General features: G+C 56.7%; 2 protein-coding genes and 1 long non-coding RNA gene across 4 annotated transcripts; 2 read left to right on the top strand and 1 right to left on the bottom strand.

Annotated features, from left to right (window-relative positions):
- The first annotated feature begins 10 nt into the window (after positions 1 to 10).
- IL25 (interleukin 25) lies at positions 11 to 10,865 on the top strand. The gene is made up of 4 exons (XM_023622443.2): positions 11 to 273; positions 6,991 to 7,163; positions 7,444 to 7,685; positions 10,056 to 10,865. Exons 2-4 carry the CDS (start codon positions 7,155 to 7,157, stop codon positions 10,309 to 10,311), a joined length of 507 nt encoding a protein of 168 aa, XP_023478211.1. The 5' UTR covers positions 11 to 273; positions 6,991 to 7,154; the 3' UTR covers positions 10,312 to 10,865.
- On the bottom strand, positions 1,267 to 11,423 carry LOC106782196 (uncharacterized). 2 transcript variants are annotated; one of them, XR_011428292.1, is made up of 5 exons: positions 11,340 to 11,414; positions 9,158 to 9,194; positions 7,103 to 7,345; positions 5,734 to 5,903; positions 1,267 to 5,453 (listed from the first exon to the last, which is right to left on the bottom strand). It is a non-coding gene; the product is annotated as an uncharacterized lncRNA (long non-coding RNA). The 2 variants fall into 2 exon arrangements; XR_001379091.3 differs by lacking the exon at positions 9,158 to 9,194 and having other exon boundaries at positions 11,340 to 11,423.
- On the top strand, positions 11,228 to 14,186 carry CMTM5 (CKLF like MARVEL transmembrane domain containing 5). The gene is made up of 5 exons (XM_023622454.2): positions 11,228 to 11,825; positions 12,762 to 12,914; positions 13,426 to 13,518; positions 13,716 to 13,800; positions 13,901 to 14,186. The coding sequence occupies exons 1-5, from the start codon at positions 11,700 to 11,702 to the stop codon at positions 13,912 to 13,914; spliced, it is 471 nt and encodes a 156-aa protein (XP_023478222.1). The 5' UTR covers positions 11,228 to 11,699; the 3' UTR covers positions 13,915 to 14,186.
- Positions 14,187 to 14,660: the final 474 nt, after the last annotated feature.

The raw sequence follows: 14,660 nt of genomic DNA on the forward strand, positions 1-14,660 counted from the left end.
TCCCAACGCCGCCCTCCTCCAGCCTCGGCGCGGCGCGCGGGGCCGCGAGCTCCCCCGCCTCACCTCCCTCCCCCAGGCGCCGGCCCCCCACCCCGCTCACGCGCACCCTCGCAGGGCCCCCCGGCGCGCCCCAGAGCTCAGGGCAGCTCCCCGTGTCCCTGGGAAGGGAGAGAAAGGCCACAAAGCAAAAGGAGGAGCAAAGAGGAGGCGAAGGAGGGGTAGGGGTCAGGGTCCTGCGGACTCGCCTGGAGGTGGGGGGCACTGAGCGGGTTGGTAAGTCTCCAGGGTCGCGCGTGGCCTTCAGGCTCCCCCCACCCCCCGCTCGCGGCTCCCCGTCCCCGCCCCCGCCCCCCGCACCCGCGCTCCCGCTCCCTCTCAGTGCGGTTCCTTTCTCCTCCCCCGGGCCCTCTCCGCTCTGGCGCGGGGCTCGGTCCTGGGGATTAAGAAAGGAGGGAGGGGAAAAGGGAGGGGAGGGAAGGGGCGGAGGAGAAAGGAGGACGATCCCTCCGAAGGCGGGTGTTGAGTTTCAGCTCGGGACCCTCGGGCCAAACTGCGCGTCCCCTCCCGGCCCCTCTCCCCGGCGCCTTCTTCCTCCCGACGGCGCGGCGGACCTCCCCGCGATCCGATCCTCTCCCTACTGGGAGCTCCTGTCCCCTGCCGCGCCCCCGCAGCCACGCGCCTCTTTCTGCCTCCCTTTTATTAGCCCCACATCTGTCTTTCCCGTGGGAGGGAGCGCGCTCCTCCCGCCTTTCTGGGGTCCTCAGCGGAGCCTCTTTTCTCCCTTAGCGTTGTCTCTGCAGGGGTGGCAGGGTTAGCCTGGCCGTTCCTGCCGGGGACAGGCCGGGGGTCTGGGGCTGGGCGGGGACTCTGGCCCTGGCGAGAGAAGGTGAAGCCTGAGCGTCCCAGAGCTGCGGGCGGGCGGGTTGTGCCGCCTCTTACACTCCTCTGCCAGTCTGGGCCTGTCCCCTGCCCTGGCTCTGGCTCACTTCTGCTGTCACGAGCAGGAGTGGGGACTGTGGGCCCATCAGGGCAGGACTCTTTCAGCGGAGCTGGATCTGCACTCAGGAGTTTCAGCTGGAAGGACAGGCGATCTCGGGTCACACGACTTTCCTGCGCTCTTAACTTCTTAGTGCGCGCTGCCTGCCTCCAGCTACCCCTCCCCCTGGCTCTTCCTTTGGGGGCACACATCAAGGCCTCCAGAGGCTCTAGGGAAGCCTTCCTTCTTCCGTTTTTGAGGTTCCTGGTGTTTAAAAGTGAGAGGCCAAACAGGATTGAAAAGCTGTAGTGTATTTTCAGTGTTTACATAGAACAAATTAACATTTCAAACACATGAAACAGACAAGGACTCCATGTATAACGTCATTTGGAGATAACATCAGAAGTCTAATTTAAGCCCCTTTGTGAACCTGGGGCCTTGGGCACATGCTCCCCTCCTCCCTCCCCACATTCCACAGGCCTATAATCTAGGCATTTCCAGGAGGGGAGGGGGAACACCTGTCCTTGAGCCTTCCCCTCCCTGCTGCCTGGGCACCTATAAGAGCCCTCTGCAAAGGGGAAGGGTGGAATTTATGGGTGGAATAGAGAGCGATTCTGGGGTGAACATGGGGATGGACAATATTGGTTCTGGGCTTGGCTCAGAGATGGGGTGCAGACATGGGCGTGGGGCTGGGAATCCTGTACAGACCTAGGCTCCCTTAGGACGTAGAGGAACTTTTAAATTTCCAGATGCGTCTGAAGGGAGAGCTTCCCCATTCCAGCTCCACCCTGGTCCAACCTCCTTCAGACCCCAGCCCTGGCAGGCCTGGCTTCCTGCAAGACAGACATTCAGCTGCTGGAAAGTGACTTGATATGATCTCTGCCCAGGGGACTGCCAAGGCACACTGGGGTCCAAGATGGAGGTGGGCGGGAAACCCAGTTCCCAAAGATGAACGCTCTGACTGGCACCAGGGGGAATAGATGGAGGCCAGAAAAGGCTTAGCAGGAAATAATTGCTGGGAGCAGGTAAAATGGTGGTTTGGGAGGTGGGTGATGGGGCTCCCTGCTCAGAGCTCAGTGCCTGGAGAAAGGTAGTGGGGGGAGCAGAGAGCAAACCTGACGGAAGACAAGACTGTGCTGCTGGCATGCCCACACATGGAATGGAGCTAGTCGGACTGGGGAGTGAATCCTGGTTTATTAGCTGGGTGACCTTGGACAAGTTATATAACAGCTGAGTCTGATTCCTCATCTCTAACAGTCACTTCGGTGAGGAGTGCCCAGCACAGTGATGCCCTCCTGTCTTTTCATCTTCACCTTGGCTCCACCCCCAACTCCCCCTAATTGTGCTTTCATGAAAGCTGACAATGTTTCTTTGTCCAGGGCAGGAGGAGCCTTTTCCCTGTCCTTATGCTTCATCTCTGCCCTCTCCTTCAGAGGAGTTAAAGGTGATTCTAACCTGTTCAGGGAGAGTTCTGGGCTCTAGGCAAGGTTGGGAAAAAGCCAGGGTGGGCCAGTCACTAAGACTGTGGGTGGGTGGCAGCCCCAGGCAGCCAGGCCCTCAGCTTTGGGTCTTGCCCCTAACGTACTCAAGGGGTAGAAAGGAAAGGAACCCCTCCATCTGGCTTTCTGGGTCCCAGGCTTCTTTCCCCTTCCCAGCAGCGTCCACTGGCTGGTCTCTTCCTCTTCCCCCTGTGCCTTCCTTGACCTGTTCTGGTCTCTCCTGCTAATCAGAATGTCTCAGGTGCTCACAGATTCTCCCAGTTCTCCTCTAGAACTGGGAGTGCCTGGGTTCTAATCCTGATTCCGTCACTAGCCAGTGACCTTGCAGGCTCCATGACCTCTTGGAGCCCCTGCTTCCCTGTCTGTGAAGTGGGACAACTATGGAACCGACCGCGTGAGCTTGTTGTGAGGGTTCAGAGAATCCTGAGAAGGTGCCTGGCCCATGATGAGCAGATGTTGGATCAAAGCAACTGTCAGGATTGTTATTTGATGCCAGCGCTGTGCAGGCAGCAGAATGTTGAGGCGAGGGTGCCCGCCCTCGAAGAACTCACATCATGGAGATCGTGCTTGATTCTGGTCAATACCTTCCCACTGACTTTGGAATAACAACCAAATGCTCCACCGCAGCCTCTAGGATCCTATGTGATCTGGCCCTGCCCACCTCTTCATCTCATCTCATCCTGCTTTCCCCTTAGTCTTTGCTCTCCATCCCCACTGTCCTTTCTGTTTCTCAAATACGTGGAGCTCTTCCCCACCTCCAGGACTCTACGTGCCCTGCTCGCTCGGCCTGGACCACTCTTCCCTTTTCCCTCAAACGTCAAATTCTGCATCCTCAGGAAGGCCTTCCCTGGCTCTCCAAGTTAAAGCAGCCCCTCCGTCCTCTCCCTCCCCCTCATAACTGCTTATCTCCTAACACTGTTTCATTTTCTTCATACCACTTATTATTATCGGAAATTGTCTTGTTTCCATGTTTATCATCTGTCTTCTCCTAAAATGTAAGCTTCACAAGGCAAAGACCTTATCTGGCTCTCGCCATCCTCTGCATTCCCAGGTTTTAGAATAGTGCCTGGTGTGTAGTAGGTACTCCATAAATATTTGGTGAATGAATTAATGGACAGGGCTGCTGTGACTGGAGGATGAAGCTGAGTAAGCCGAGGGCTCTCGGTGGGGAGGCACGGGGCACATGGTGGGGGAGGGAGTCGTGGGGCTTCTTGTCCTGTTCACTCTGATTCTCTGGGAGTTTCCCAGGCCAGCCTGGGTTCTCTTTGAAGGTAGGCTTCTGAGCCTCAGCATCTTTGTAACTAAAGGGGATACTACAGGTAACTAGCAACCAGTACCATGTTCACCCACCAATCCTGGGGCATGGGAGCAGTGTTCTGGAGGCCCCCATCTGGGCGGGGCATTCACCCTTTAGTTGCTGGATCACAGGGAGGTTGTGATGGGGTTGCCCCAGGACTGAGGACAGCATCAATGTACCAGCAGAGGTGGAAGTATGGCGGCATTTTAACCACCGGTGCCCCCACCTCACATCGGGTGAGTGTGATGAGCTTCAGCAGACCCTGCTGAGGCCTGTGGTTTCAGCTCTACCTCAGGAGCTGAGGTCCAGAGCAGCTAAGCTGGTTGGTGCTTTTGTTTTCGTCTGGATTACCCCACTTGCCCCCCAAAAAGCACATACACACTTCTATAAATGAGGAAAGAGGACCAGAGAGGGCCCACGGTCAAGAGCTGATCAGAGGCAGGGTCAGGACTTCCTGGCAGCAGGTGGGGATTTGAATGTCCTTCTGAGAAAGGGCAGGACCGCCATATTCTCGCTTCCTGCAAGCCCCTTGAGCCTTTCCTGGTCGCAGGTGGGAGTGTTTTCCACCCCTACATCTTCCCTGCCCTTTCCTGCCAGGTGCACGGCGCTCCTCCCAGCACTCCGGGGTGGGACTCCCAGCAGGTCCCCTCTGGTTGCCAGGTCGGGCCAGGCAGATGAGCTCACAGTGGAAGGCACCCTTGATGTCAGGTGCTGGGCGAACTTTCCTTTGCTTCTGCCTCCACCATTGTCCCCTTCGCCACCCCCGTCTCCCCACACCCCCAGGGATTCTGTGGAAGCCGACGTGACTCAGGGATTCCAAAACTAGTCACCCCAGGAGGAAAACCCTCTGGAAAATGTTTCTCATGGCAGGGAGTCACCCCAAGGAGTTCCACAGAGATGCCACTGAGATAAGGGCAGAGCCTGAGCAAACGGGAGGACGCAGGGGGCGTGTGGCTCAGAGCACAGGTTCCCGGGTCAGGCCTGATCATCACGGGGGGAAAGGCCAACCCTGGGGGAGACTTGTGCTTGGAGGGGCCCTCCCTCTGCCTTTTGGGGCTTCCTCAGAGGAGGTCCCGGTACAGAGGTAGGGGGAACCCCCAAAGGCCTCTCCTAAGGGCAACATCCTGGGCAACAAATGTGGGTCCTTTTGCAGCATCAGCAAATGAAACAAGTAGCTGGGGTCCCTTCCAGCTCTTTCGGGCACCCCTCCTGGATGGGGGCCAAGATCAGGGGAGCTGGGCCAATGTCAGGCTCTGAGGCTCTGATTGGTTTGGGGGAGACCCATAGGGATCCAGCTCTTCTGGAAGAGTACTGCCCCCTCAGAGGCTTTTCTGGGGTTAGGGTCTTCTCCGGAACAGCAGAAGCCATCCTGGGGGCCACATGCCAGACCAAAGACTGGGGAATAGGGAGCTGGAGCAGTGGACCCCAGCCAGCAGGGCAGGACGCCTGAGTGGGCAGGTGAGAGCTATCCCAGCTCCAGCCCGGGTGAGTGGGAAAACACTTACTGAGGGGGCTTCCCTTTCACATGCAGTTGACCAGGGGTCAGCACAGTGTGGTGCCTCCACGCCAGGAGCTCAGATGTAGAGTTGGTCAGGCTGGAGTGGAAAACTGGCTCTGCCTCTTCCTAGCTGTGCAACCCCGGGGAGGTTGCTAAATTTCTTTGGCGTCTTAGTTTCCTCACCTGTAATATGGGGATAATAGTTTCCATCTCATGGTTTATTGTTAGGATAAAATGAGCTGATGCATGTGCGGGGCTTGGCACCAGCCTGACACATGACACACAGGAGCTGAGGTCGTGGCGCGTGGGAGTGAACGGGCGTGGGGGGTTCAGGGTAGAGAGCAGGGGGCGGGGTGAGGTGTTCCTGACCTCAGGACTCTTCTTGAGTGTCCTGCTCCCCCAGCCACTGTCTGTTTCCCCTATGTCTGCACCCCACCCTCACTTCCGGCCCCGCAAAACTCACCAGAGCGGCTTCTCTCCCATTCTCCAGCATGCCCCCGACCTCATCCTTCCTCTGCTTTGGGGCCACTTTGCCATAAAACCTTCGAGGGATTCCTCCTCACTCTGCACTCTGGGTGATCCCTGGTTCCTGTTGTTTATGTCCTGAGTCCTTGGTTACCAGAGGAGTATTTTCTAAGGGAAAGCACATGCAAATCAGGAAACAGCGTTCTAGAGACGACGTCTGTGTCTGAGTGTGTTGGGGAGGGGGGTCAGGGTGGGGGTGCGGGGTAACGGGGAAGGATGAAGGGAAGGGAGGGAAGTAGGCTCTGGGCTGCTTTCAGCACTGCGCCTCCCAGGTGAGGTGGCCCCTGGCTGACCGGCGTCTTTAGGGTCAGGCCCAGCTCTGAGCACACATACCCGCTCCTGGCCAACAGTGGCCCATGGAGCTGGGGGGCTGAGGCTGGGTGGGCTCACCCCATGGACTGAGAGTGGCAGCTTTGCCTGCTATGGCCCTTGTCCCCAAGGCCCTGTAAGTGGGAGTGGGGACAGGCTGGTCTTGGAGCTGGGACCTCCCTGGGTCTGAGGTGAGGCTGCCGGTGCCTCTCCTCTTCCTGGTGTCACCTTCTCGTTTGGGCAATGGGACAGTAACCAGATCTTCTTCCATAAGACCCTGTGCATCCAGCCAGCAAGCTATGGGGTTGGGGCCTTTCTGTGGTGCTGTGGGGTTAGGCCTATATCTCTAGCCCAGAGGAGGTCAGGAAAAGGGCGGGGATGGGTCGGAGTGGCCACTGGAGAAGACAAGGGGAAGTTAGGGAGTCAGTAAGGGACAGTGGAAAAGAAGTCATAGATGAGGAGGTCATAGAAATTGGGGTCATCCAAGATGAGGAAGGGGGCAGAGAACAGAAGGGTTGAGGGTCAAAGGAGATAGAGGGGAAATGTTCACTAAGGTGGGTGATCAAGGGAAGTCTGAGAAGGGGAATGGTGGAGACAAGGCCCCGGGTGGGAGCAGCAGAGACCACGGAAATGAGGCCTCTTAAAGATAGGCCAGATCTGTTCCCTAATTTTGGGTACCAAGCCAACCAGCTCCCAAAGGCTCCAAATAGCAGGATACTATTGCTTTGACACCTGAGAAAAAATGCAAAGAACAAAAGTTTACCCAGTACGCTTCCAGGGTAACAATAACGTTAATCACAACTTCCATGAACATTTTAAGCAGCTTTTGGAAACACTTTCAGCCTTCTTCTTTTTTTTTTTTTTTGGTTTTGTTTTTTAATCTCAGGTCACTCCCTCTAAAGGTAGTGGAAATAAATTTGAATAAACAAAACAGGTTTGCTGAAAATAAAACCAGGACTCCTAGACTGCTCCAGTCAGCCTGCTCCCACAAGGCCTACCTGTCAGCCAGTGTGACACCAGGGCTGGACCAGCAGCAGAGCAGCATCCGGCATGTACCAGGTGAGGGTGCAGTGGCCTGGCCAGGCACTGACAGCTCACAGGAAAGGAGCAGAGAGTTGCTGAGGGTGGAGGGAGGCTGGGCTCCTAGTTTTGGGGCTGGGGACCAGGTGGAGGCTCGAAACCAGGATCTCAGGGAACAGCTGGGGGAGCTGCACTGAGTTTAGATGAGAGCGGTTCCCCCCCTGGGAGGAGGAGGGAAGAAAAGGAGAGAACCAATATTTTCTGTACTGAGTACAGATTTTACATATATTATTTCATATGATCTGCCATTTTCCCACAGGTGGTTGTGTTTTTGGCAATGGTCATGGGAACCCCCACCCTCAGTTTGTGGCACAAGGAATGCACCCATTGGCCCAGCTGCTGCCCCAAGAAAGGACAGGACCCCATTGAGGAGTGGCTGAAGTGGAGCACTGCGCACGTGCCTCCCCCAGAGACTGCTAACCTCGCCCACCACCCAGAATCCTGCAGGGCCAGCGAAGACGGACCTCTCAACAGCAGGTCCATCTCCCCCTGGCGATATGAGTGAGTCTGCTGTCCCCTCCTGAATGCCTGCACGTGTGCTGGTCAGGGTGTGTGCCAGGGCCAGGGCGGTTCCACCCAATGCCAGCCTACCTGCCCTCTTTTGTCTCGGAGAGGCCATAAATATTTGGGTGTTAGACAAGGCCTAGCCTGGGTCCTAGCTCTGACACTTATTGGGTGACCTTGGGCCAATTACTCGAGGTTTCAAAGCTCAGTTTTCTTTCATCTGGAAAATGAGATAATACCCCATAGGCTAATGTGCAGATCAAATGAAATAATATATGTAAAATCTGTACTCAGTACAGAAAATATTGGTTCTCTCCTTTTCTTCCTTCCTCCTCCTCCCTCTCCTCTCCTCTTCCTCTTCCTCCTCCTCCTCCTCATTTTCCTCCCCTCCTCCCCCTCTTCTTCTTCTTTTGTCCCTACAATGGCCTTGTTTTTCTAACTAAAATATCAGAGAATAATGATATGATACAGTCACGAAGCATCCCAATACTAAACACTACTGCCTGGCTGTGATTGGGTTGTAATGGTGCCAAGATAGGGAAACCGTCAATGCCTGGGGGCAGCTGGGTGGCTGAAGCCTTGGTCTGGTTATCTTTGATCATGAGCAGTCTTATTTTTTCACCCAGTGTGCCACACAAATATTATATTTCTCTATTTGTGCCATGATGTAAAAACTATTAGGAAGCACTGAAATTGGGACAATGACACCAAATATTAAAAATTAGGCCCTTAGGGATCCCAAACATATTTCTCCTTCTGTCTTGTGTCCTCATGGGCAGTGTGTGTTCCCACTCCCCGTTAAGTCTAGTTCTGTCTTAGCCCTGGCTTTGGAGATGGATGGAGAAGCTCAGTGGGGGTGGGGTGGGGGGGGGGCGTCAGCTCTGATTGAGACTAGATCTGGGGTGGAGACTCCAGGTCACTGTGCTTTGAAGTGGTCTCAGAAGGCTGGCTGAGGGGCCGGCCCCGTCGCTGAGTGGTTAAGTTTGCGCGCTCTGCTTCGGCAGCCCAGGGTTTCGCCGGTTCGGAGCCTGGGCGCGGACATGGCATCACTCATTAGGCCATGTTGAGGCAGCATCCCACATACCACAACTAGAAGGACCCACAACTAAAATATACAACTGTGTACTTGGGGGGGTGGTTGGGGATAAAAAGCAGAAAAAAAAGAATAAAAAGAAGATTGGCAACGGCTGTTAGCTCAGGTGCCAATCTTTAAAAAAAAAGATTTTTTTTTAAAGTTGGCTGGGTTCTGGGCTAAATTCAAAGAGGTGGGAACCCCTTTGGGGAGGCCGGGTGCTAGAGGGCTGACTGGGCTGAGATCCAGACCTCTTGTTGGGAGGCTGTGAACCCCTGATAACCATTTGGCTGGTCTTCCCCAAAGTGTTTTCTTTGCAACACTCATCCCACAATCTGCTCCTCAGAAAAAAGTGACGATGTCAAGTAAGTGTGGGAAAAGATGCTCCAGCCCTCACCCCTTCAGGATTCACAATGTACTCAGCACATTCAAGTCTGGAAGAAAAGAAAGTCCCAGAAAGGAAACCATTAAACTCAGAGTTTCCCAAACTCATTTGGCCACAGACGCCTTCTCTTGCAGGATACTTATTAGGGAACCCACTTTGGGAAGGGCTGCACTAGCTGAGCCCGGCTTGTGAGGGCTTGTCTGTATGGAGAACAGCCTTACAACCCAGCAGCTGTTTCCTGCCAGCCTTTGGGGGTCCCAGACCTTGGGATCATCTACTTTTCAAGTTGTTTTTGGCCATGAAGTCCTTTCAGAATAAGCCTCACCGTGCACCCTTGTGTGTGCTTATAATATGTGCGTGGGAAGTGTCTGGAAGGATGCGCAGGAAGTGGTTGACAGTGGCTCCCTCTGGGGTCTGGGAGTGGTGGGGAGACACACTGTTAGTCTTCACTTTATACTTTTTAATTCTTGGGTGTAAGAACAGGTTTTACTTTTATAATAATAATAAAAAAAAAACCCTGAAACCGTAATAACAATTACAAAAAAGAAGCCTCGTGCCAGAGCCCAGCGTGTGTATCAGATGGAAGGCGAGCTGGTCTGGCGAGGCTCAGCCAGGAGGCTGCTCACCTTCCCCGGCCTCCCCAGGGCTCCCAGGACCAGTTGGAAAGCCTCTCTTCCATTCTCCACATTTGCTTACAGTTGGGGAAAATAAGTCTGGAGAGGAGGGGGTGACTTCTTCAAAGTCACACACAGCTGGGACAAGAAGTCAGCTGCCCCCCCCCGCCCCCCACCCCCCCACATTTCCTTCCTCTGGCATTTCTCCCCCCTCCCCCAGGGCTCCCTGCTTTTGGCCCGTCCCCTGTCTGCCCTGCCAGCCTCCCTCCCGGGCCTGACGAGTGCCACCCCCACAGGTTGGACAGGGACTTGAACCGGCTCCCCCAGGACCTGTACCACGCCCGGTGCCTATGTCCGCACTGCGTCAGCCTGCAGACAGGCTCCCACATGGACCCCCTGGGCAACTCGGAGCTGCTCTACCACAACCAGACCGTCTTCTACCGGCGGCCGTGCCCTGGGAAGCGGGGCGCCCACGATGGCTACTGCCTGGAACGCAGGCTCTACCGCGTCTCCTTGGCTTGCGTGTGTGTGCGGCCCCGTGTGATGGCCTAGTCGTGCCGCCCATGGCCGGTCCCTGGTCGGAACGCTGGAGCTGGGTGTACAACCACCTGCCACGGTGAGCCAGGACGCCTGAACGCTCAGCCCCTCCAAAGCGCCACTGGTGCAGTGGGATCGTGTGACAGGCTGGGGGACTGGGGGGCAACCGCACTTTGCACTTTTGGGAGTGGATGGAAATGCAGGGTGAAGCAAAGGGAGCCCAGACTGCTATGGCCTCTGGAAGCTGGTGTCCTGGCATTTCCTCTCGGGAACGGTGTTAAATCTGCCCATTTCTGGAGGCCACCACCTGACTCTCTTACTTTCCTCCCATCCCTGACTGCCCTGGTGTGGCACGTGGACTTTCTTGATATTTTCCCCATTGCTAATGGAGAGCCCCTCATTTCATTTCTTCATTTGTTCATTCATTCATTGATCAACCACTCAGTGAGCATCTACTTTGCACACATCCTGGTGTAGTTACTAGTCTTTTGGCATGGGCAACTCTGAGGAAAAGGCTGTTATTGAGCATGGAGAGACTTATCCAAATAAATAATCTGCATTTAAAAGTGGCCTAATTTGTCTTCGGCATCCCTGGTGCCTGAACAACTTGTGGTCCCCAGCTGGCTCCCTTCCTGTCCCCTCCATCAGCTCTCACCTACAGCCCTCTCCCTCTGCCCTCCCGAGTTTCCGCTGCGGCCTCCCATCCCTCCCCTTCTCTGGCTCCCTGGCCCGCCCCTGAACACCGGGGTGGGGTCAGGCCCCCCTCCTGGCATGCTGGAGGGACAGAGGCCCATTGAGGCACTGCAGCAGGCACACAGCGCCCCCTTGTCCCCCCAACAATCTGTCTTTGTCCTCAGTCTTGGCTGCTACATCTCGGTCTTGGGGGTGCTGCCTGGGCCGGGCTCCAGCTCCCACCCTCCCTAAAAGGAAAAGAGAGAAAGGACCGGGCCAGGAAGAGGGTTAAGTTTAGGGGAGGGGGACATAAACTTCAGGCTCAGGTCCTTGGGGGGCTCCTACCTAGTCCAGCCCATTTCTCAGCTTACCTCCCAGCTCCTCCCAGTTTCTCCGTGGATCTCCTCCTCTCCCCTCTCCTCCCTTCTCCCCTTCTCCAGGCTTGGTTGGGCTCTGACCACTCCCCTTCCTTGGCCCTCCCCTCTCCTCCCCATGTGCCTCCTGGGGGGCTGGTGCAGGCCCCGGCAGGGCCACTCTGGGCAGCTGGGTGAAGGCCCATCTGGGCGAGCCTCCCTGGGCGGCCCCACGGCAGGCCTGCCCGCTTCACTTTCAGGTTTCTCAAAGTGCCTTCCTGCTCCTGTCTGCTTCCCCATCCTGCCAGGTTTCCGTCTTCCTGTTTCCCTTCCTGGGCTGGTGGCAGTGGGGGGCTGTGCCTGGTGGGCCCCGTGGAGATGCTCAGTGCTTGGGATCGCCGGGACCGGCCCCCTGAAGAGGGGGCAGCTGCAGGGCTCCAGGGCTTCAGCGTGGACAAGACCTTCCTCTCCTCCCTCAAAGGCATCCTGCTGGAAACTGAGCTGGTAACAGCCGCCTCCCCACCTGGTGCCTCCATCCCTCCCGGGATGACCCGCTCCTCCCCTCCCCCAGGGCTCACCCCTCGGCAGGCTCCCTTCCCAGGCTTTCTGGACCCCTCCTGCGCCCAGCCACCCCGCCCTCGCCCTCGTCTCCTGCCCTGCCTTCTTGCTGCCTCTCCATCTGGAGGCAGTTACTGAAGGCTCAGCAGCAGCAGGAAGGAATGAAGTTAGAAGAGCTTTCTGGGACCCGGGGGGAGTGTGAGGCACAGGGATGGGACGCCAGCCTGTCTTTCCCTGGGCTCTAAGATGGCCACTTCTTGGCCTGTCTAAGAAGTCCAACTATCACAAAGCTTCCTGCAGCCCCATGTTTATCCATCGTCCGCTCCCCACGAACATCTGTCCTCAGGAAAGGAACTTCCCCATGTCACTTAGCAAGCCCTTAGTGTAAACGCCATCCTATGTCGCCAGAGCTTCAGGGACCCCCAGAGTCCTCCGTGGAGCATCTGCCTCCTATGCCTTGTCTCTCCGTATGGAACCAAAGGCCCTCGGTGCTCGTTAGAGGAGTTTTAGGCATCTGGGGGTGGGGAGAGTATTATGGGGCAGCGGGGCTGCTGCGGGCATGACCCTGGGAGCTGGCGTGCACACTGTACTCTGTGCATCAGCGGGAGGGACACGTCCTTCGTGGATTCCTTAGAATGGTGCCCCTGGAGCTGTGCAGCTTGGCCAACGGCTGCGGCTGCTGGGACCCCAGGGCAGGGGCGGCCTGGGCTGGCAGAGGCGGGAGGCTGGAGACGCCCTGGCATGTGGCTCTCACCACAGGGATGGGGAGACCTCCAAGGCGGGTCGGGGGGCCAGCCAGGGGGAGCTCCCGAGGAGGGGAAGGCAAGGCCTGGCTGTGCCTGTGTCCCCTGCCTGGCAAGCTCTGTACACTCCGTCCCGCAGGCCCTGACCTTCATCATCTTCATCTGCTTCACGGCTTCCATCTCGGCCTACATGGCCGCAGCGCTGCTCGAGTTCTTCATCACGCTGGCCTTCCTCTTCCTCTACGCCACCCAGTACCACCAGCGCTTCGATCGGCTGAACTGGCCCTGTCTGGTGAGGGATCCTACCTCCACCACCTCATTCTGGTCTCTTTCTTCTCTGAACGCCAAGTCTCCCTTTCCTCTCCCAGCTTCTCTCCTTTCCCTGGGTCAGTAGGGGGCCCAGCCCCCACACTCCAGCTGGGCTTCGCCCCAAGCTGTGCCCCACACTAAAAAACTGCTGTGATCTACACTGATCTCACAGCTACTGGGTCACGGACATCGAGGACGCACATCCCTTAGGTCTGCTCTCCCACTCACCAAATGTCTGGCCTCAGCCCCAGTCCCACCCCAGGCCCCTGGCTTCTCACCATGGTCGCTCTGCACTTATCTGTATCCCTTCCCTGGGGAGCAGTGTGGGCCTCTCTCCTCTTTCTCTTTCAAGTGCATTACATTGCGTCCAGGGATATCTCCACGTAGAGATTCACAGTACCTGAGGCCCAAGCCACTGACTAGCCTAGAAAACCTCGGGGTGATGCTCCCCTGCCCTCTGACTTCCCTTTGACCCTGCATCCCTGACCCTCTAGGACTTCCTCCGCTGTGTCAGTGCCATCATCATCTTCCTGGTGGTCTCCTTTGCGGCCGTGACCTCCCGGGATGGAGCTGCCATTGCTGCTTTTGTGAGTCCAGCCCCACGCAGCTCTCTAGCCCCCCGAGCACCTCTGCCTGGTGGTTGCACACTTTCTGTTCCTCCCCCAAGTCCAACCAGTGCCCAGGGTTCTGGCTCACATCTTGTCCCATACCACCCGCCTCCCTTTCCCTAATATCTGATGGCCTGATGGCCTTTGTTGTGCCATCCCTGCCCCTACTCCTACAGGTTTTTGGCATCATCCTGGTTTCCGTCTTCGCCTATGATGCCTTCAAGATCTATCGGACTGAGATAGTGCCCAGGGCCACCCAGGGTGAGTGGCTGTGCTCTGGGGAGAGGAGAGGTCCCCTCTACCCCCTGCCCCAGCTACCCTATCCTGACATGCCCTTCCCTGCCTGGCTCCATCTTCACAGCGGACCAGCAGTGACCCTGGGGCTACCTGGCTTCCGGGCTCAGCCAGACAAAGGGGACCATGAAGCCCAGACACATCTCTGGATTTGCTGGCACCCCAGCCTACTGCCCCCCACCCCAGGCCTGCAGAGATGGAGCCTGGTCTGAGAAGTCACCGGGGACTTGTCTGTGGAGCCTGGCGCTCTGAGATCTGGCTCCTGATGAAGCTCAGCCAGGGAGGGGGTGTTGTGGAGGGAGGAGGATTCAGGAGGAAGCTCATCATTCCCAAATTAAAAGATTCGAATCCTACTGGTGAGTCTTTTTCTTCCCCAGAAATTAGGCAGGTCAGGCATGCCAAGGAGTATTCACGGAACTGTTGCCTGGAGCAGGTCATGGTCCCTTCTCTGGGACCAGGGTGAGCACTGAGGACGTGGGGGCCTAGACTGAAGATGCTGAAGACGTCCCTCAACACAAAACTTCTGTACCGCAACTCTCAATGTACAAGGCCACTTTGTGGTGTGCCTGGTGGTTGGGCATCCAGAGTTCTGTGTCTGAGAAGGCACAAGCCTTCCGGATGTGAGTAAGGGCCCACCACCATACCTGTGCACACACTTAGTGGGTATAAGGCGAGGTGCTTCCCAGGGGCTTGTGTAGAGCGCCCCCTTGTGGTGTGGGGAGGACTTGGCCCACAGGCCACATGGGAGAAGTCAGCCTGTGGCACCAGATGAGGGTGGAGATTCACAAAAGGCCAGCGCTGGAAGAGCCCTTAGACGTCAGCTGGTC

Source organism: Equus caballus, chromosome 1 (genome assembly GCF_041296265.1).
Source record: "Equus caballus isolate H_3958 breed thoroughbred chromosome 1, TB-T2T, whole genome shotgun sequence".
Taxonomy (NCBI): Eukaryota; Metazoa; Chordata; class Mammalia; order Perissodactyla; family Equidae; genus Equus; species Equus caballus.

Excerpts from the sequence above, each read along its gene's own strand:
- CMTM5 (XM_023622454.2), top strand. The coding sequence starts at position 11,700 with ATGCTCAGTGCTTGGGATCGCCGGGACCGGCCCCCTGAAGAGGGGGCA. Across the intron at positions 12,915-13,425 it reads GGCTGAACTGGCCCTGTCTG|GACTTCCTCCGCTGTGTCAG; the intron begins GTGAGGGATCCT and ends CTGACCCTCTAG. Across the intron at positions 13,519-13,715 it reads GAGCTGCCATTGCTGCTTTT|GTTTTTGGCATCATCCTGGT; the intron begins GTGAGTCCAGCC and ends CTACTCCTACAG.
- IL25 (XM_023622443.2), top strand. Across the intron at positions 7,686-10,055 it reads ATCTCCCCCTGGCGATATGA|GTTGGACAGGGACTTGAACC; the intron begins GTGAGTCTGCTG and ends CCACCCCCACAG.